Source organism: Somniosus microcephalus, chromosome 29 (genome assembly GCF_052327205.1).
Source record: "Somniosus microcephalus isolate GS21.2 chromosome 29, FLI_Smic_1.0, whole genome shotgun sequence".
Classification (NCBI taxonomy): domain Eukaryota; kingdom Metazoa; phylum Chordata; class Chondrichthyes; order Squaliformes; family Somniosidae; genus Somniosus; species Somniosus microcephalus.
The window spans coordinates 39,034,509-39,055,205 of NC_141015.1; the positions used below are offsets into that span (position 1 = coordinate 39,034,509).

Genomic DNA, 20,697 nt, shown 5'->3' on the forward strand with positions numbered 1-20,697 from the left:
GAGCTGGAGGCTCAGCTCAGAGTCGAATAGGACATGGAGGCTGCAAGCAGTCTGTTTCAGCCCGAGACAGAGGGTGGGGAGGGGGAACTAGAGTTGGTGGCAAGGGCGTTGCCTTCACCTTCCCAACATTTAACTGGAGGAAGCCAAGACTACATGCCAGAGAAGCAGTCTTAACGGCACAGAGTCACTGGAGGGGTCACGAGAAGTGGCGGGACAGTTAGAGCTGCACGTCATTACCATACACGGGGAAGCTCAGTGCATGGCTTTGGATGTTGCCGGGGCAACATGCCAATGAGGAGGAGGAGGAGGAAAGGGGGCCAAGGATTCTTGGAGGACTTCACAGATGATGTGGGGCGAGAAGAGGCGCCATTGTTAAAAATACTATGGTTACATCGGTGAGAGTTGAACCAAGTGAGGGCAGTCCCAAGGAGCTGGACAACAGAGGAGAGGAATGTGCGGTCGCCTGTGTCGAAAGGACAGAGAATGATAATGCATCGCAGCCATGGCCACAGAGGATGTAATTTGTGCCTTTTTAAAAGAGCCATTTTAGTGCTGTGGGAGGGGACAAACTTATCTGAGGCTCTGTACCCTTTAAAAAAAAAGTAAAGAACATTGGGGGAAAAATTCAGTTGGTTGCACCACCCGTTGGCGCGCAAATCAACTAGCGGCGCTAACCGTTAGTGCTGCGCCGCCGGCGATGACGTCATCGGTGTGCACAGCGCCCCGCTCACGCCCCAGCCGCGGTCTTCGGGAGCGCCCCCTGATTTACCGCCGGACGCTATGTCTGACAGGGTCAGGGTGGCGTACCTGCGGCTGGGGAGGCGCAAATTAAAGGCGAGGTGCGGGGCGGCCATTTTTGTTGTTGGCCGCCTGCCAGCGCTCCTGTCCCCGGCCTCCGGAACCCGCCCCCCCCCCCCGCCCCCCGTGCCGGCTGCGCTCCAAGAGCCCGGCACTTCTGTTGGGTACCGAGCTCTTTTGCCTGCACTCCGGGGGCCCAGCTGGGCCCCAGATCGCGCTGCACAAGGCCCCTCCCCTTTAAGAAGGGGAGGAAGGTCTGCAATACCGCAGCGTGTGGCGCCACGACATTCACTCGCAGCGCCCTAAGAGGGAGTCGGGGCGCCTCCAGTAGCGCCCCGCTTCCCTTTGGGGCGCAATCGACCAATTTCCGGGTAGTGCCCCGGCGAAGTTAGCGCTCCAAACGGGGCTATACTGAATTTCTCCCCCATTATATTTTGTACCTCTAGCTATGCAAGACACATGGGAGGAATTGTAAGGCGATTATTTAATATGATTGGTTTGGTAAGAAAATGCCTATTTTCTAACAGTCTGTTTCTGTGATAGTGGTGGCGTGGTCCAACATTGATAAAACTACTGTGGTGAGTAAAGTTTTAAAAGATGCTGAGTTCTGAGCAGGATTGAGAGATAGGCTGGTACTTAAAGGAAAAGTAATAAACTGAAAGTGGATGCCCAACACAGAGGGGGCTGATTTTTAACCCTACCCGTACCGGATTTACTTACCCGCTTGGACCGCAACCCTTTCTGATAGTCTCCGATTGTAATTCTGCAGGCTGATATGGTCACCACAAAAATCAGATGGGAGCCTCATGGATTTAAGCGAGTTGGGGTCGTATTACATCAGTAGGTCCCCGTGGGCATTCTGCCCGGGGCTTGAACGGGGAAGCAGGTCAGTGACTGGCGGGAAGGAGGAAGAGGCCCTCCGGGTAAGTCAGAGAGTTTCCTTTTGAGTGCTCCGCCAGGCTGCACAAGGAAACTCGCAGTGTCTCCTACCCTGGATTTCCCTCCTGTGGGACGCTCCTGAAACGTCCCCCCCCCTCCACGCCACTTACTGTGGGGTGGAACAGCCAAGTGCCATCTTATCTTCTCCTGCCAGCAGCTGTTGTGTGCCCTCTTCCTGCCGGTTCCGGGTGGGAAGTGAATCGGTAGCATCTGGGGGGGATTGTCCTATGAGGAGAGATTGAGTAGGCTAGGCCTATATTCTGTAGAGTTTAGGAAGAATGAGAGGTGATCTCATTGAAACATACAAAATTCTTACAGGGCTTGACAGGATAGATGCAGGGCTGGGGAGTCTAGAACTAGGGGGCACAGTCTCAGAATAAGGGGTCGGCCATTTAGGACTGAGATGAGGAGAAATTTCTTCACTCAGGGTGGGGAGGCTCCATCGTTCAGTATATTCAAGATAGATTTTTGAATATTAAGGGAATCAAGGGACATGAGGATAGTGCAGGAAAGTGGAGAGGAGGTAGAAGATCAGCCATGATCTTATTGAATGGTGGAGCAGGCTCGAGGGGCCGAATGGCCGACTCCAGCTCCTATTTCTTATGGCTGCCTCTGGTGGGTGGGAAAATCTCCGCTGGAAACACGCTCCGGGTTACAATCCACGCCCGAGTAATCATCGGAACCGGTTAGAATTGTGGTAGAAACGTGAAGTGCCTGCTCCCCTCTGTGACATTAATACCTCCAATAAAATAGCCGACAAATGAGTTTCAGACGAATGTGTTGAGGGCAATACGCTAATATTCGAAGAGCTTAGTGAGACAGCAGGCAATGCTGCATTGCTAATTTGTCTATCTGTTGTCAGAGTTTTCACATTGCTTTAAAATCATTGCACAAATAGCGTGTGGTGTATGTAATAACGGTCCCGTGTGAATGGGAAATAAATGTCTTTACTGTAATTGTCAGTTGCTGCGTACACTACCTAATGCAATAACCTCCAGTTTCTTCACACAGTGTCACTTTGCTCAATATTACATTAGCACACGCAGCTAATAATGTCTTGACATTGATCCCGAAGACATTATTGATTGGTTACGTCTGTGGTTTGTAACCACCGTGAAATTCTGTATCACAAAAAAAGAATTGTTCAACTGTAGACAGTTTCTCAAAGAGTCTAGAGCAAGAGCATGAAAGCAATCAATGATTGGGTGTGATATTAAGACGGGGAACACACTGGCACTTCACAAACCTCAACATTGAATCAAAGAATGTCAAAGTGTGCATCATTTTGTTAAGAAACAGTCACCGGTGAGTTTATGAGCTTTGCACAATGAATCAGGGATAGCTGCAGCGAACTGCAAGGTTGTAAACTTATATCGAGAAGGGGAACGGGTTCACGTGAAGGTTCTAGGCTGTAATCCAATCCAGGGGGAGTTCAGAAGGAGGTGGCAGATGCAAAGAACAATTTATGAGGATGTAATTTGAGCCCTCGCTCTCCCCTCCAGCTAGCCATTATTCACCACGTTAGCCTCATCAACTCACCGCACCTCGTATTGGATGAGCTGCGCAACACGACACCCAGTTTTCACTCCCAGGCATTTAAAAAAAAAGTGACGAGCCACACTTCACACCGGCTGGTTTCACACCAGGTGTACCTCCAGCACAGACGACTGATCCCCACTGGCAGTGGATTTGTGAGCCAGCCGCGCCGCAAACAGCTTCTTCAGCCGCAGGTAATCATCCAGAACCACCTTCAAGAGGGAGCCCTTGAGGTAACACACAGCAGGTAAAACACACAGCTCTTCATCAGTACTTAGAAGCTTGGCTACAGTCTCCCTATTGTGCTGTTCAATCTTTGCAATCTTCGGTCTTTCTTTGTAATATTGGGAAGACCGAAGCCATTGTTTTGGGTGCTGCCACAAACTGTTCCCTAGCCACTGACTCCATCCCTCTCCCTAACATGTCTGAGGCTGAACCACACTGTTCACAACCTTGACCCTGAAGTGAGCTTCCGACCACATATCCGCAGCATAACAAAGACCGCCTATTTCCATCTCCGTCACATCGCCCGTTTCGGCCCTTGCCTCAGCTCATCCGCTGCTGAAACCCTCATCCATGCCTTTGTTAGCTCTAGACTTGACTATTCCAACGCACTCCTAGCTGACCTTCCACATTCTATCCTACGTAAACTTGAGATCATCCAAAACTCGGCTGTCCGTGTCCTAACAAGTCCCATTTCCCCTGTGCTCGCTGACCTACATTGGCTCCCAGTTAAGCAGCGCCTTGATTTCAAATCTCTCCATGGCCTCACCCCTCCCTATCTCTGTAATCTCCTTCAGCCCCACCAGGACTAGACAGACTAGATGCAGGAAGGATGTTCCTGATGGCGGGGGAGTCCAGAACCAGGGGTCACAGTCTAAGGATAAGGGGTAAGCCATTTAGGACAGAGATGAGGAGGAATTTCTTCACCCAGAGAGTGGTGAACCTGTGGAATTCTCTACTACAGAAGGCAGTTGAGGCCAATTCATTAAATATATTCAAGAAGGAGTTGGATATATTTCTTAAGGCTAAAGGGATCAAGGGATATGGGGAGAAAGCAGGAACAGGGTACTGAATTTGGATGATCAGCCATGATCTCATTGAATGGCGGAGCAGGCTCGAGGGGCCGAATGGCCTACTCCTGCTCCTATGTTTCTATGTCTCAGCCAAGGGCCAGGTTTGTGACTGATGGGTAAAATACATAACATTCAACGCAGCAATGCTCTGTCAGCACTGAAAGGAGTTAACGTTTTGTGTCTCTCTTTACAGTTCCATGTTGATCAAAAGGGCAGGGTGAACTTCGCCCAGACGGATGTCCTGATCCACGTGGTGAACAGGGATACTAACGGGATTTGTTGACAGATACGGAGCTCAAAATCTCCGTATGTTTCAACATTAGCGCTGGAGTGTCCGGCAGTGTTGAGGGAACGGCAACAGGTCGGTGCCGGATAGCACAAAGTTTCCTGTGCAGCGCCTTGGGACGCTTTACTACATTAAAGGCGCTATATAAATACAAGTTGTTGTAAATATCACTACTAATTTTGAAGATAATCAGAGTTCTTTAGGGAATCTAGTCTTCTCAGAATGCTTAACCATTTAATAGAATCATCGAATGATACAGCACAGAAGGAGGCCATTCGGCCCATCGTGCCTGTGCCGGCTCTTTGAAAGAGCTCTCCAATTAGTCCCACTCCCCCCTGCTCTTCCCCCACAGCCCTGCAAATTTTTTTCTACTTCAAGTATTTATCCAATTCCCTTTTGAAAAGTATTATTGAATCAGCTTCAGGCAGTGCATTCCAGATCACAACAACTCGCTGTGTAAATTTTATTTTCCTCCTGCTGCCTCTGGTTCTATTGCCAATGACCTTAAATTGGCAAAATTCTCTGGTTACCGACCCTTCTGCCACTGAAAACAGTTTCTCCTTATTTACTCTAATACATTCAGTTCAATGTTTATATTTTCCAAATTTTTTCTAAAATATCAATTGCCACAGCAAATAGGATTTTTATTCAACCCCCAACCTGCCTGACCCATCCTCTTATAGAATTATTTTTCTCAACACATTAAAATGGTTTACAAGCACTTAAAATAACAGGATGCAGAGTAAAACGTACCTTAATGGGGCCTTCTCGCATGATCTGCCCTAGTTTTGCAATGCTGTCGTACTCCTGTATGGCTGCACGTAAATATCGATCATCCTCTGGCTTAGATGTGGGTGGCTCGCGGCCAAATGTACCCTTTTAAAGAAACGGTTAGAATCATAAGTTATCAGACATGACACTGATCTGAAGCGAAGTCTGGTTGTCACTCTGGTAAGCTCTACATTGACGGTAATGACACAACATGACTGTGCAAGCACTTTCCTTAAATGTCAGGACTCAGTTTCAGGAGCGTGATGGCCATGCACCATCTCCTGCTGTCACATTACCCTTCAGGAACTGGCCTCTGTGAGCTCGCCGGACTCCATGATTAACATGCAGACCCACACAGCACGGGATTATCTCCCTGCGTTTATTGCTAGAGGGGTTCTCAACCTGAAGGCAGAATTGTAGACTCGCATTCTCCTGGGTCTACAATGCCGTCCATTTTGGGGTTCTTGACACTTGGGAGTGCAGCCAATGGCTGCTGCTCCTGGCACCCCCCCCCCCCCCCCCCCCCCGGCCCACAAAGGATACGCTTCCACTTGCCTTGGAGGGTCTTTTCTTCCTCCTGACAGCTGCCAACCTGCCAGGAATTCCTGGGTTAAAAGGCAATTGGGATCCTGTTGACCGAATGGGAGCCTGATTCTAAAACATAAGAACGCAAGAATTAGGAGCAGGAGTAGGCCATACGGCCCCTCGAGCCTGCTCCACCATTCAATGAGATCATGGCTGATCTTCCACCTCAACTCCACTTTCCTGCCCGATCCCCATATCCCTTGATTCCCCCACAGTCCAAAGATCTATTGATCTCAGCCTTGAATATACTCAACCACTGAGCATTTACAGTCCTTTGGATAGAGAATTCCAAAGTTTCACAACCCTCTGAGTGAAGAAATTCCTCCTCATCTCAGTCTTAAATGGCCGACCCCTTATCCTGAGACTGTGACCCCCCTAGTTCTAGACTCTCCAGCCAGGGGAAACAATCTCTGCATCTATCCTGTCAATCCCCCACAGAATTTATGAGACTCCTGCTTGCTCCCGACAGGCAGATATCTGACTGGAGCCATCAGCTAAAATGGTGGTCCACAGAATACCAGCAGGAATGAGGTGGTGACGCTCTATTTAAAGGCCCTACCCCCCAACCCGCTGGTCGAGGATGCTTAAAATCCCCCCCTTAAATTGTACCCTTTTCAAAAAAAATCAGAATGTTGGATCGTGCACAACCAACTGGATTAAGATATCTGACGAAGATTGCTTTTTTTGTCAGAGATTCTTACAGGTAGGTGCATCCTCAAAGTCTAAGCAGTTGCTCTCCCAAGCTCTTGCTGCAATGACACTTTGGGAGAAGGTAGGTGGTGAAACAAGCAGCACAAGGGGACAGCAGAGTACAATTGTGGCAAGTGAACATACATGGGTCCTGGCTGGACTGTTCCAGAGGTCAGTGATATCGCTGAGGTTCTCTGGCAGGTCATCTTCATGCTCCGCCTGAGCCACGAGTTCCAGGTTCCTGCAGAAAGGATCGAGCCAGACTGGGTTTGCCCTGGAACAAGACATTTGCACCGTGAGCGAGACTGCTGCCTCGCGTATTGTCGGAAACTCTCCTTAAGACGGTATTAAAGCCCCGCACACACACCAGTATCGCCCCAGCATTGGCGGCCGTGCCTTCAACTGCCCTGGCCCATAGCTCTGGAATTTCCTCCCTAAACCTCTCTGCCTTTCCTTGAAGATGCTCCTTAAAGCCTACCTCTGTGCCCAAGCTTTTGGCCACCTGTCTGAATATCTCATGTGGCTCGATGTCAAATTTTGTTTGGTCACGCTCCTGCGAAGCGCCTTGGGACGTTTTACTACGTTAAAAGGCGCTATATAAATGCAAGCTGTTCGTCATATACAATCTTCCTCAACCAGAGAGGGCAAATTTCAAATGACTTATTCAATTTCAGTAGCAAGTAGGCTACATTGGGGGTAGAATTATTTGGGTCACTTTTGGGGAAAGATATCTCCCAAAGACCTAGGATTCCAGTGACACCAGCATGTCTCTGTAAAAGCAACTTTAGGATGGGTTAAGAGGAGCACATACAAAAAGGTCAGACAGCAAAAGACCAGCTGGTCAATCTAGCCTGTCGCATGCAGTTACATAGAAGATAGGAGCAGGAGTAGGCCATTCGGCCCCTCGAGCCTGCTCCGCCATTTAATGAGATCATGGCTGATCATCCAAATTCAGTACCCTGTCCCTGCTTTCTCCCCATTGTTGTGACACCTTATGCATCACGATTAAGGCACTCCCTACCCACTAGGTGCTGTATAATCTCCTGGGAGAGGCCAAAAGCCAGATCAAAAAGGCCAATTAGAGGAAAGAAAATTCTGGAAAATTCCTCTCCGATCCCAATGGCATTCTGAAACCCATTGCCGGATTAGAATTAAAAGGCCGGGGAGGAGAGAAACTGATTGAGATTGCAAATCCTCAGCAAGTACCTGAGATTTTAGCCACTTGCCCCACAACTGCCCCAAGTCACTTGCTACCTTCTCATCACTGAAGCAGGATGTGGAAGTAGATGTAACCAATCCCTGGATCTGGGCCAACCTTTCCCTTGACTTACCCTTCAAACGAATACTTGTTGGTGTTGGGCATGTCCAGTATGTCCATAAACCCTTGGTTACCTAAACAGAAACACAAGCACAGCGTCAGAGCCCAAGGCCTGCTCCGTTTCAAAGTGCTAACGCGCTCTCGGCACGGTGCTGCATTCTGCTCTAGTTCCTTCAGGTTTTCGGGCACAGAGACAACGAGGAAGAAACAGAAAATGACTGACAGGAGAGAACGGCCAGTGTGACACAAGGAGGGAGAAATAACGTGAATACAAATAGATACGCTGAATAAAGGGAATAAAACGATTGAGTTCAACTGAGAAACTATGTAATGAGCGAAATACACTGACTGGTGATCAGGAAGTGCAATTGGGAGGGGAGGGAAGTGTGAGCTGACTACTAATCAAGTCATTTCCATGATTATTACACTGACGAGGTTTTTAATGCAGAAATAGCAGATCGTCCCAAGCTGTTGCTTGTGGAAAGCCAGAAGATTAGCTGTTTTAAAAGGACAGGAATGTTATACCATGTACAGGAAACTCTCTTATAACCGGCACCTAAATATCCAGAAATCTCTCTTAACCGGCAAAATTCAGGAGTAGGTTGAGGTAAGTTTTACTATATATTAGTGGCCGTGTAACCGGGGTTCCTGCACCTGTGGCCGTGGAACCGGGGGTTCCTGCACCTGTGGCCGTGCAACAGGAGCTCCTGGATCTGTGGCCGTGTAACCGGGGTTCCTGCACCTGTGGCCGTGCAACAGGGACTCCTGGATCTGTGGCTGTTTAACCGGGACTCCTGTGGCTGTGTAACTGGGGTTCCTGCACCTGTGGCCGTGCAACAGGGACTCCTGGATCTGTGGCTGTTTAACCGGGACTCCTGCACAAGTGCCGTGTAACTGGGGCTCCTGCACCTGTGGCCGTGTATGGGGCTCTCGTACCTTGGTAAGTATACCTCTCTGTAATCCGGACTTTTTGATCAACCAGCACCACGCCGGTCCCCTTGGTGCCGGATAAAAAAGAGTTTCCTGTATGTATTATTCTGCTGCTAAGATGGAGCAGTGTCTCTTTTTAAGGTCTCAAAGTCCAATTGTTACTAAGTAAGCACAGGATAAGGTCACTCGAGTTTAATTCTTGTTTGGTCAGAGAATACGCAGCTTATTCCCAGCTCCCCGTCCAGCACTGTTGCAAACACATTTCTCCATCCAATGTGGAAACCAGGTCTTGTTTGACGAACCTATCTGTTGAAGCATTCCATTAAAATCCTACAAAATATGGAAAGGAAGAGAAGGAATTTGCATTTATCACGTCCTCTGCCACCTGCAAAGTGCTTTACAACCAGCGGTATGTAGCAGTGACTAGGAAAATGCGGCAGCAAATCTGCACAAAGCAGGGTCCAAGAGACAAGTGAACGAATGAGCGGATAATCTGTTTGTTGGTGGTGTTGATCGAGTAAGGAACATTGGTCAGGACACTGGGAGAACTCCCTACTCTTTTTTGATGGGGGCCCTGGGATCTTTTTACATTCACCCAAGCAGAGACACAGACAGACACGACCTCGGATCTAATCCGAAAGATGGCACTTCTGACTGTGCAGCACTCCTTTAGAACGGCACCTAAGGGTCAGACTAGATTATGTGCTCAAGCCCACAATGGGGCTTGAACCCTTAACCTTCTGACTCCGAAGTTAGTGTTGCCTGCTGAGCCAATCGTTTTACATGTAACTAGCTGAAGTGCCCGGCGGTGCCGAGGGTATGTTGTTGTTGGAAGAGAGAGAGAGCGACTGGAGGGGAGGAGGAGGGCGGGAGAGAGGGGAGGAGGAGGGAGGGAGGAGGAGGGAGGGGACAGAGGGAAGGAGAGAGAGATGGCGAGTGGCCCGCGGCCGCAAATGGAGCCACACCCCGGGAACAGGCGTGAGCCGGCTTGAGGCTGTGAGAGACGGCCACGCCCGGTTGCCGGGGTAACCCTTCCCCCCCCCCTTCCGAGCCCCCGCCCGCCCGAGCCGGCTTCAAGACCGCCGAGCGGGGGAGAGAGACGCCGCATCTCAGCTGCTGGCTTCCCGCGCTCTGTGCATCGCCTGCTGCGCGCGCACCCTGTGCATGTCCCGTGACCCTTGCGGCCGACGCCGTTGCCCCGGGTAACGTGATCTGGGGGGGGGGAGGAGCTTACCAGAAGCCGTGGGACAATTACCTAGCTCCGGCGTGGCTGGGCAGGAGAGGCCCAGGCTTTGCGGCCTTACAAAAACGGGGAAAGGTAGGAAAAAGAATCATCAGGTTAGAGAAAATATTTACAAATGAATGAACTGTTTTTAAAAACAATTTAATAAAAGCAATTTTTTTTTGCTGGAAATGTAGATTTGAAAAGAAACACGCAGAAAGCGGGAAAAAGAATGGAATCAAGATGGCAGCCACTCACCTCGGTTCAGAACGATTAGGCCCGCCCACACACGCACCGATTGGTCAACCGTCAGGTCACTGAAGCGTAGGATTGGTCAATCGTCCTGTCACTTGACTCTAGGAGGGCCCGCACGCACGCACGACGAACCCGCCCCCGCGACGCAGTGATTGGTCGACCGTCGGGTCGCTCGACCGTACGATTGGTCGACCTCGATGTCACTCGATGATAATGAGTGGAATTTTGAACGTTTTTTGGATACCGCGGGCGCAATTTTTGTCTCACCAAAACGTAAATACGCTTATGACCGTTCCGGAATCGTTAGCTTTCTTTTGATGTGACGCACGTGTAGGTACGCTCTATAACTTGAGAGTGTAGAGCCAGACAGACAGATCAACCGCTTTTATATATAGATGTGCATCAAAACACTGACAGTTCTCCGAGTGCATTACTTACCAGTGGAGCCTGCTACAATAGCCTTCAACTTTCTTTTGTGCCTGTTGACAATGAACAGAGAGAGATTTTCAGTATTTGGAAGAGAGAGAGTGCAATTCTTGTCACCACACTTCAAAAGGGGGACATACCCACACTGGGGAGGGTGCAGAAAAGAGCAGGAACTACTGACCCCAAGTGTAAAGGAGATGAGCTACGAAGAAATATTAGAGAAGTGCTACAGTCTAGATTCAGGGGGATTGCATTGAGGTATGTAAGTACTAAATGGTAAAGGGAAGCCAGAATATCACTTTGTAGTGAGTCAGATTAGTAAATGAGAGGAAATACGAATTTAAATTTATAAAAAGTAAATTCAAAACAGATTTTATGTCCCCCCCCCCCCCCCACCGCCCCAACAAAGGGTGACAAACACTTGTAATAATCTGTCAATGTAGAGTTGTGGAGTCAAAGACATCAGTTAAATTGAAGTGCAGTTGGACGCTGGTCTGGGTGAGATGGAGGAATCAGCTCGATGACCCTTTCCCGCCCTTGACAATCTCCTAACGTAGACACCGAACTGCACCGTGTCACAGACGAAGCTAATTGCTCAACGAAAGCGGGGAGGGGGATGTTTACAGAAGTTTGGTGCCGTGCTCCAGACAGGCCAGTCAACCGTAACCCCAACATAAACTTGCCGGATTCGCTGAGGCTGACCGCCAGGAAGACGTATGTGTGTGTGTTTTTGGACCATAGGATTTCATAGAATATACGGCACAGAAACAGGCCATTCGGCCCAACCAGTCCATGCCAGCGTTTATGCTCCACTCGAGCCTCCTCCCGTCTTTCCTCATCTAAATCTATCAGCATAACCCTCTATTCCCTTCTCCCTCATATGCTTGTTCAGCCTCCCCTTAAATGCATCTATACTATTCGCTTCAACCACTCCCTGTGGTAGCGAGTTCCACATTCTCACCATTCTTTGGGTAAAGAAGTTTCTTCTGAATTCCCTTTTGGATTTCTTGGTGACTATCTTATATTGAGGCCTCTAGTTATGCTCTTCCCCACAAGTGGAAACATTCTCTCTGTATCCACTCTATCAAAACCTTTCATAATGTTAAAGACTTCTATTAGGTCACCCCTCAACCTTTTTTCAAGAGAAAAGAGCCCCAGCCTGTTCATCCTTTCCTGATATGTATACCCTCGCATTTCTGGTATCATCCTTGTAAATCTTCTCTGCACCCTCTCCAGTGCCTCTATGTCCTTTTTGTAATATGGTGACCAGAACTGCACGCAGTACTCTTAAGTGTGGTCTAACCAAGGTTCGATACCAACCAGTTCTTGCCAACGGCTGGCCGTGGGGAATCTGACGAGTTTACTCTGGGGCTGCTGTCTTTACGAGACCCACGTGCCAGCAGTCGCTGACCGCGACACTAATATAAAGGCAGCTTTCAACACCGGCACAGTTTGTGTAACGGGCTCCCCTGAAAACACTGCCTGTACAGCTCCATACAGGAGACGTGATCTATGGATCATATAGGATGCAGGTCATGTGGGACTGCGTTATTTTTTATGCGCTTAAAAAAAAAAATTGTTTTATTCTTCCTTACCCTGGGGACATGCTCTAAGTGACGCAGATAAAACAGTTTAAGTTTCATGTGCACAAGCTGCACTCCAAAGCGTTGCCAAGAACTATTCAGTTATGGTGATCCCCTTTGAAAGAACTGGGTCTTTTTTCTGTCACAGTAACAAGCTCATTCCAGCTCCGCACAGTCCGTATACACTCGCCTATAATGTGACCCAAACATAAGAAGCCCCGTGCGGGACTTTCAACTTTGGTGGGGGAATAAATCGGGCAATAGTGGATCATCCGCCCACGACAGTCCTTTCCACTGACTTCGATGGAAAAGGAGATTGGGCGGGGTGTATAAACAGGCGCTGATCCTTTCGCCCGTTTTACGCCCCCCCCCCCCCCCCACTTGAGCTGAAATTTCTGCCCCCTCCCCCTGTAAAATTCCACTTCAAAAAATCCACGACGCATTTCCAACAAGCGTTAACATCACAAAGATTATATCCACAAAACTCCCACCTTCATATCGGCTCGTACCCACAGAAACATTCTCCCTCCGTTCTCTCTCATTTCCACCAGCCCATTCCTATCTGCTGTTGCTCTGCTCCTCCCGCCCCGTGATATTTAAATAGTGACCCTTCCTCCCAGCATCAGTCCTGGCTCCCACTGTTGATTTTAAATCCCCTCTCTCCCTGTATCTACCCTGCCAGACTGTCTCTGAAAAACGAGTACCAGCGGGAGTCAGCACTGAGGTAGGGAGGGAGATTCACCATTTAAATATCACAGAGCTGCTGGAGCAAAACACCACCTGGTCATAGGGACAGGAGGAGGCCATTCAGCCCCTCGAGCCTGTTCCGCCATTCAATGAGATCATGGTTGATCTGTGACCTAACTCCATATACCCGCCTTTAGCCAGATATCCCTTAATAACATTGGTTAACAAAAGTCTATCAATCTCCGATTTAAAATTAACAATTGATCAACTGCCATTTGCAGAAGAGAGTTCCAAACTTCTACCACCCTTTGTGTGTAGAAGTGTTTCCTAATTTCACTCCTGAAAGGTCTGGCTCTAATTTTTAGACTCTGCCCCCAGTCCTAGAATCCCCAACCAGCAGAAATAGTTTCTCTCTCTCTACCCTATCTGTTCCCCTTAATATCCTGAAAACTTTGATCAGATCACCCCTTAACCTTCTAAATTCTCAGGAATACAACCCTAATTTGTGTAATCACTCCTCGTAACTTAACCCTTGGTGTCCGGGTATCATTCTGGTAAACCTACGCTGCACTCCCTCCAAGGCCAATATATCCTTCCTAAGGTGTGGTGCCCAGAACTGCTCACAGTGCTCCAGGTGTGGTCTAACCAGGGTTTTGTACAGCTGCAGCATAACTTCTGCCCCCTTGTATTCTAGAACTCTAGATATAAAGGCCAGCATTCCAATAGCCTTTTTGAATTATTTTCTGTACCTGTTCCTGACATTTTAATGATCGATGTACCTGGATCCCCCCAAGTCTCTTTGGACAGTCACTGTTTTTAGCTTTTCACCATTTAGAAAGTGCCCTGTTCTATATTTTTTAGGTCCAAAGTGGATGACCTCACATTTGCCTACATTGAAATCCGTTTGCCACAGTTTTGCCCATTCGCTTAATCTGTCGATAGTCGGAATGGACTGCTGTGATGCTGCTGCTATGCTCTTCTTTTAAAAAGGAATTTGCTCTGCAGGGAGTGACACCCGAATGAGGATATGATCCGCTTGTACGCTGACCAACGTAGGTTTAACAGGGAGATAGGCCGGGAACATCCTTGGAGCTGCTCCCGTTCCTCCGCTGTAACTCGCTGGAAACCCACAAAGTTACTGTGTGGTGAAGCAGGAACAGCTCCGAGGAAATCCCCCGGCCCCCACGCACACATTTCCCGGCTCGAGCGCGAGTGCATCCAGCAGTTTATTTCATTGCCCACGGTTCCAAAGGTAAATTGACAATGTAAATATGGATCAAGGCACTTACACTGTCCTGTAATACCAATTCATAAAGATGAACAGCATGGTAGCCAGGAACAGCAAGACTGCAAGAATAATTATCGCCATCTGCAACAAAGGGGAAGAAAGAACTTGCATTTATACAGTGCCTTTCATTACCTCAAAACATCCCAAATAGTTTCACAGCCTATGCATTACTTTCTGAAGTGTAGTCACTGTTGCAATGTTGTCACAGTACATACATATTATAAATGTTTATTTATTAATTGACTAATTGTAGACTAACTGATAGAAACTGATTGCTGTGACTAGTCAGAAATTCCATTATCATTGTATCGTGCGACCACCAGGATGGTAGAAGGTGAACTAGATAGACCGTGGTCTTTTTTCAATCTAGCAATTCCTATCTTCCTAGTTTTTGTTTTATTCATTCATGGGATGTGGGCGTCGCTGGTAATACCAGCATTTATTGCCCATCCCTAATTGCCCTTAACGGAGTGTCTCGCTCGGCCATTTCAGAGGGGCTGTTAAGAGTCAACCACATTGCTGTGGGTCTGGAGTCACATATAGGCCAGACCAGGTAAGGGCGGCAGATTTCCTTCCCTAAAGGACATTAGTGAACCAGATGGGTTTTTACGACAATCCGATAGTTTCATGGTCACCATTACTGACACTAGCTCTTTATTCCAGATTTATTTAATTAACTAAATTGAAATTCCCCAGCTGCCGTGGTGGGATATCTGGTGGGTTGTCTTCATTTAATGCTACTGAGTAAGATTTACAGATTTTAACACGCATTTTCTGCCGAGAGATCACGGCACTAATTTGCTAAACATTTCCCGCTTTCAGAGCCCGTTTAAAGGTTCTTGGGGCCCCGGGCACCAACAATAATCGTGGCCTCTTCCACCTAGAAGGACAAGGGCAGCAGGCGCATGGGAACACCACCACCTCCAAGTTCCCCTCCAAGTCACACACCATTCTGACTTGGAAATATATCGGCCGATCCTTCATCGTTGCTGGGTCAAAATCCTGGAACTCCCTCCCTAACAGCACTGTGGGAACACCTTCACCACACGGACTGCAGCGGTTCAAGAAGGCGGCTCACTACCACTTTCTCAAGGGCAACTAGGGATGGGCAATAAATGCTGGCCTTGCCAGCGACGCCCACATCCCATAAACAAATAAAAAAAAATCCCCCAACAGAATGCCATCTGATCCAATCACAAGCGTGTCATAAAATGTGTGGAGAAATAGGCCCGTGGAATGTTTACACACTGCATTAATAACAAAACAGATCATATCATAGTACATCAAATGTACAGCACAGAAACAGGCCATTCGACCCAACTGGTCCGTGCCGATGTTTATGCTCCACACGAGCCTCCTCCCACCCCTCTTCATCTCACCCCATCAACATATCCTTCTATTCCTTTCTCCCTCATGTGTTTATCTAGCTTCCCCTTAAATGCACCATATTTGGCTGGAGCCTCTGGGCACGTGACGTGCCGTGAAGATCGGTGCGTTGATGTGTCCCTGCTAGCTCTGACAATTTTTATTAACATCTGCAAAAGGGGAAGAAAGAACTTGCATTTCTATAGCGCCTTTACAACCTCAGGACGCTCCAAAGCGCTTTACAGCAAATTTGATGGGTTGTCACTGTTGTAATGTTTGAAATGCGGCAGCCAGTTTGCGCGTCCGTATCCCTTAATACCCTCGCCTAACAAAAATCTATCAATCTCAGTTTTGAAATTTTCAATTGACTCCCCGGCCTCAACAGCTTTTTGGGGGAGAGTTCCAGATTTCCACCACCCTTTGTGTGAAAAAGTGCTTCCTGACATCACCCCTGAACGGCCTGGCTCTAATTTTAAGGTGATGCCCCCTTGTTCTGGACTCCCCCCCCCCCAACCCCCCCGCACCAGAGGAAATAGTTTCTCTCTATCCCATTAAATTCTTTACTCATCTTAAAACGCGGCTTAATTTGGTGCCGCGACGGACTGTGTGAGACTTGGCGTATCAGGAGCTGATGGTACCAGTAGGGGACTGTTGCAGGACAAGAACAACTACAGTGGACTGACAAGGGTCTGGGATCACGTCTCTTGCACGTGCTCTCAGCTAGTCGTGAGAAACAACTTGATGAGGAACGGGAAAAATAACATTACGAAAATAACTCACCACATCCCACCCAAAAGAAGTTACCGTACTGGCTCATGTATAGGCTGCAAAGCAGCAAAAAAACAATGGCTTAGAAGTTCGGACGCTCCTTTTTTTTGGCACGTGCGGGGTGGGGTGCATGGTGCGATCCTTGGGCCTGAATGGCGAGGCCTGAGGCACCACCGATATTGGGCGCTGGGCCTCATTTCCATGGAGCGGGCAAGTGACAGAGAGTAAGAGGCCCCTCCCCCGACGAAGCATCGCTGAATACCGAGCCATTGCGACGCTAGCAGCTAAGTCGATTGGGGGGGGGGGGGGGGGGCTGGAAGATTGGGAGTCGGGCGGATTATTCACATATATAAAGGGGCCAACGCCTGTTTCAGGCGCAGCCACTGCACGCTTAATTTTTGGCCTTTACCAATATGGTGGGTGATGCACCTACATGCTCGTCATGATTTTTGCGGTTCCTACCCGCCATATTGGAGGCCGTTTAACGCCCGGAAAACAGACGCTGTGCGGCCGAATTTCTAGGCTATCAGTTTGATTTGGAGGGTGCAGCTTATATACAAGTTAATTTTTTTGAGTAAGGGATCAAATTTGGAGTGCAGCCTCTATATGCAGGGTGGCCTATCGGCCCATCATGGCGCTGACAACACAAAGGTTTCTTTTCCCAGCTTGGGCTCCACGCAAACACTGGCATGACAGAAAACCGGTTACTTATATCGACGGCAGAATGAAACGTTACCTGTAAAGATGTCATATCGTGAGCTGGCCTGGCAGTAACAGCTGGCTGGACGTCAAGGATGTTGTAATTCCGGAAGAGATTTCTTAGCTGCTCCTTATTTTCATCGATCATTTGTATTACCCTGCCAGCAGATAAAATAAGGTGAGTTATGGTGAAATCAATGCTCAACATTCTGAGTTTCCTCGCGGTGGAGTTAATCAAGGGCACCATGTGATGCGGCACTCAACCATTCACACCGGAAAGGTCCCAGGTTTGATTCCCGGTCCGTCCTGGTCAGCAGATCTTAGCTAAGGCAAGGGTGGGGCCGTCACGATTAGCTTCAGCATTCCTGGGAAATATTAGCCAAGGTCCCTGCTCCTGATCGCTATCCATTGACCTCCTGCTAGAAAGGACCTGTGTGCAGATGTCCAGCGAGGACAGTGTCGGAACTCGCCTTCCATCCCAGTGTAAAGAATGGAACGTGGGTGAGATACCAGAGGGAGAATGGGTGGGTTATATGGGAGGGGGTAGAACTGGTTAAACATCACAAGAATAGTCGCAGTCTTGCTTTTTCATAAAGACTTGCATTTCTATAGCGCCTTTCACGACCACTGCACGTCCCAAAGCGCTTTGATGTAGGAAACGAGGCAGCCAATTTGCGCACAGCAAGATCCCACAATGAGATCCGTCCTTGGAGAGGGTGCAGAAAAGATTTACAAGAATGATTCCAGGAATGAGGGACTTCAGTTACGTGGATAGACTGGAGAAGCTGGGGTTGTTCTCCTTGGAGCAGAGAAAGGTTGAGAGGAGATTTGATCGAGGTGTTCAAAATCATGAGGGGTCTAGACAGAGTAGAGAGAGAGAGAAACTGTTCCCATTGGTGGAAGGGTCGAGAACCAGAGGACACACAGAAGAACCAAAGGCGTCATGAGGAAAAACTTTTTTACTCAGCGAGTGGTTAGGATCTGGAATGCAATGCCTGAAATGGAGGCAGATTCAATCACGGCTTTCAAAAGGGAATTGGATAAGTACCTGAAGGAAATTTTTTTACAGGGCTACGGGGAAATGGTGGGGCAGTGGGACTAGCTGAAGTGCTCTTGCAGAGAGCTGACATGGGCTCAACAGGCCAAATGGCCTCCTTCTGTGCTGTAACCTATGATTATGGCCAGATAATCTGTTTTAGTGATGTTGGTTAAGGCATAAATATTGGCCAGGACACCGGGGAGAACTCCCCTACTTTTCTTTGAAATAGTGCCATGGGATCTTTTATATCCACCTGAGAGGGTAACCGGGGCCTCGGTTTAATATTGTATCTGAAAGACAGCACCTCCGACAGTGCAGCACTCCATTAGTACTACACTGGCGTGTCAGCCTTGATATTGTGCTCAAGTCTCTTGGAGTGGCGACTTGAACCCACAAACCTTCTGACTCAGGGGCGAGGGTGCTGCCCACGGAGCCCCAGCTGACACCAGGTAGATTTGCTCTCTGCATTAGATGCAGTCGTATCGTAAAGATGTTTATAAAGAACATATTTCTGATTCACTGTGCTTCACACCACAGTCCTTCCCCTTTAGTGCAGATCACATTGTACAAAACTACTCGGAATTCAACAGTGACTGGACGGTCAACAGCAACAATGGAAGTGGTCCATTGGGGTTGAGATTGAGGTCCATTACTGGGACAGAGTAGAGGAAGCTTCATCCTGCACGGAATCAGTGCTACATGTGGACTAGAAGTGTTCAGTTGAGAACAGCAGGTCCATGAACCCAATTTAAAGTCAGAAACCTGTCCCAGGTTCTGGTAGAAATTGAAGAATGCTTTGACAATGTCTGAACATTCAAGATCCAACACAGTGTATACAACAGACTATCTGCCCCTGCTGCTCAGTAAATGGTTCGTGTACGAGATTCATTTTATTGCAATGATGGAAACTCTCCGCCCAAGCTCATGTATCACTGAGATAAGAGGCCAGGTTGGCCCATTCCCTTGGTCCCGGATTCACCGTCCTCCCGCATTATGGGCTGGATTTTGATTTTGGAGGTATGTAGGAGGCGGGACTACAACTTTCGGGGTTGTAGTCCCGCCTCCATCGAGTTGTGGCCAACCCACGCGATTTTCATTTGATTGACCTTGTTGAGCCTGCCCAGCGGGCTCCGCAGGCCAATTAAGGGCCACCTGGCAACAGGTGACGTCACAGATTGACATTTCATCTGTCAAGAGCTTTTGACAGATGAAATATCAGCGTTTGACAGCTCTTTGAAGCTGTCAAACACTGACAATCTGTACACTAAGTTAATTCCTTCCTCTCAGGCTGATTTAGAGATCTCTCCAGAACAGAAAGCAGAGGCTGCAGATTTTGACAGCTTGCAGCCATTCTGCTTTCTGTGCCGGTGAGATGAGGGACTCCCGAGACCTGAAGGAAGGAAGGCTGTAAAGGTAAACAAAGGTAATTAAACTTCTTTAAACACTTTACACACACCAAACACACTTACCTCTGCACTCATGCACCCATCACTCACCTGAACCCCGAACATCTCGAACCCTTCAGCCCAACGGCCCGCCTCGCTAACTTGGCGTGGTTTGGAGCCGTCGGGAATCCCACACTTCAGGAATAAAAATAGGGATTAGGCTAAAAACTGCCCGTTAACTACCTGTTAACAGGCAGTTAATTGGCACTAATCCCCTTCCCGCCTCGGGGAGGCGGCTCCCAGCACAGGTCGGGTACCCGCCTCCTGGGAAACGGGCATGGGGGTGAGTTGGGGGCGGGATGGGTTCGTGCCCCCCGATTTTGCGATTTTAACCCCTCACATGCCTCCAATCCCGCCTCCACGGCCCAATGAAAATCCTGCCCTATGTCTCCGTTAATTGAAATGATGAATCCATTCCCTTTCGTGGTGCCTCAGTGGAGTCAGTGCTTGCTGCAGTGGAGGGTCGTCTATACCACAGTCAGTGAAGTGTGAACGAGACACTCCTCAATTAACTCGCGGTTTCCTTTGTTTTTTTAAAAATCGTGCACCTGTTTCCCTTTATAAAGTACCTCTCTACCGTCACCCTATCAGATTCACGTTTTTAAACTGAGGCGCAGTGATTTCCTTAGTCTCCAATCAACTTTCTTCCAGAACCAGGAGAACAAATTGACGTCTTTTCAGTTCCAAGATTCAGACAATCCTCCTCGTTATCTCGTTGAATGATTTCTAAAAACCATTTTGCCTCTTGCTAATGACAGTGGCTCTAACCAGACAGGATGTTTCTTGCACCAGCTCCCTACGCTGCCAGTATCACTTCCCTCGACACAAGCTCCACAAATCCATTTATAACACTTCCATTCTCCAGGACCTGGCAACCGTTGCTATGCCTGCTTTTGGCAACTTACATGCAGAATTTTTTTTTTTTTTTACTGATCCACTTAAATTAAACAACACAAACCATCATTGTGCTTCATTGGCTGCAGAGTGCTTT

At 48.4% G+C, this 20,697-nt stretch overlaps 1 protein-coding gene across 1 annotated transcript in view; it reads right to left on the reverse strand.

Annotated features, from left to right (window-relative positions):
• Positions 1-20,697, reverse strand: part of LOC147098673 (cadherin-23-like) — a 229,320-nt gene that overhangs the window by 1,619 nt on the left and 207,004 nt on the right. Inside the window, exons 28-33 of the mRNA XM_085970674.1 lie at positions 17,260-17,380; positions 14,392-14,471; positions 10,845-10,885; positions 8,013-8,073; positions 6,826-6,955; positions 5,389-5,511 (exon numbers count right to left, since the gene is read on the reverse strand). Of these exons, the coding sequence (XP_085826800.1) occupies positions 5,389-5,511; positions 6,826-6,955; positions 8,013-8,073; positions 10,845-10,885; positions 14,392-14,471; positions 17,260-17,380 (556 nt within the window). The remainder of the gene's footprint in view (positions 1-5,388; positions 5,512-6,825; positions 6,956-8,012; positions 8,074-10,844; positions 10,886-14,391; positions 14,472-17,259; positions 17,381-20,697) is intronic.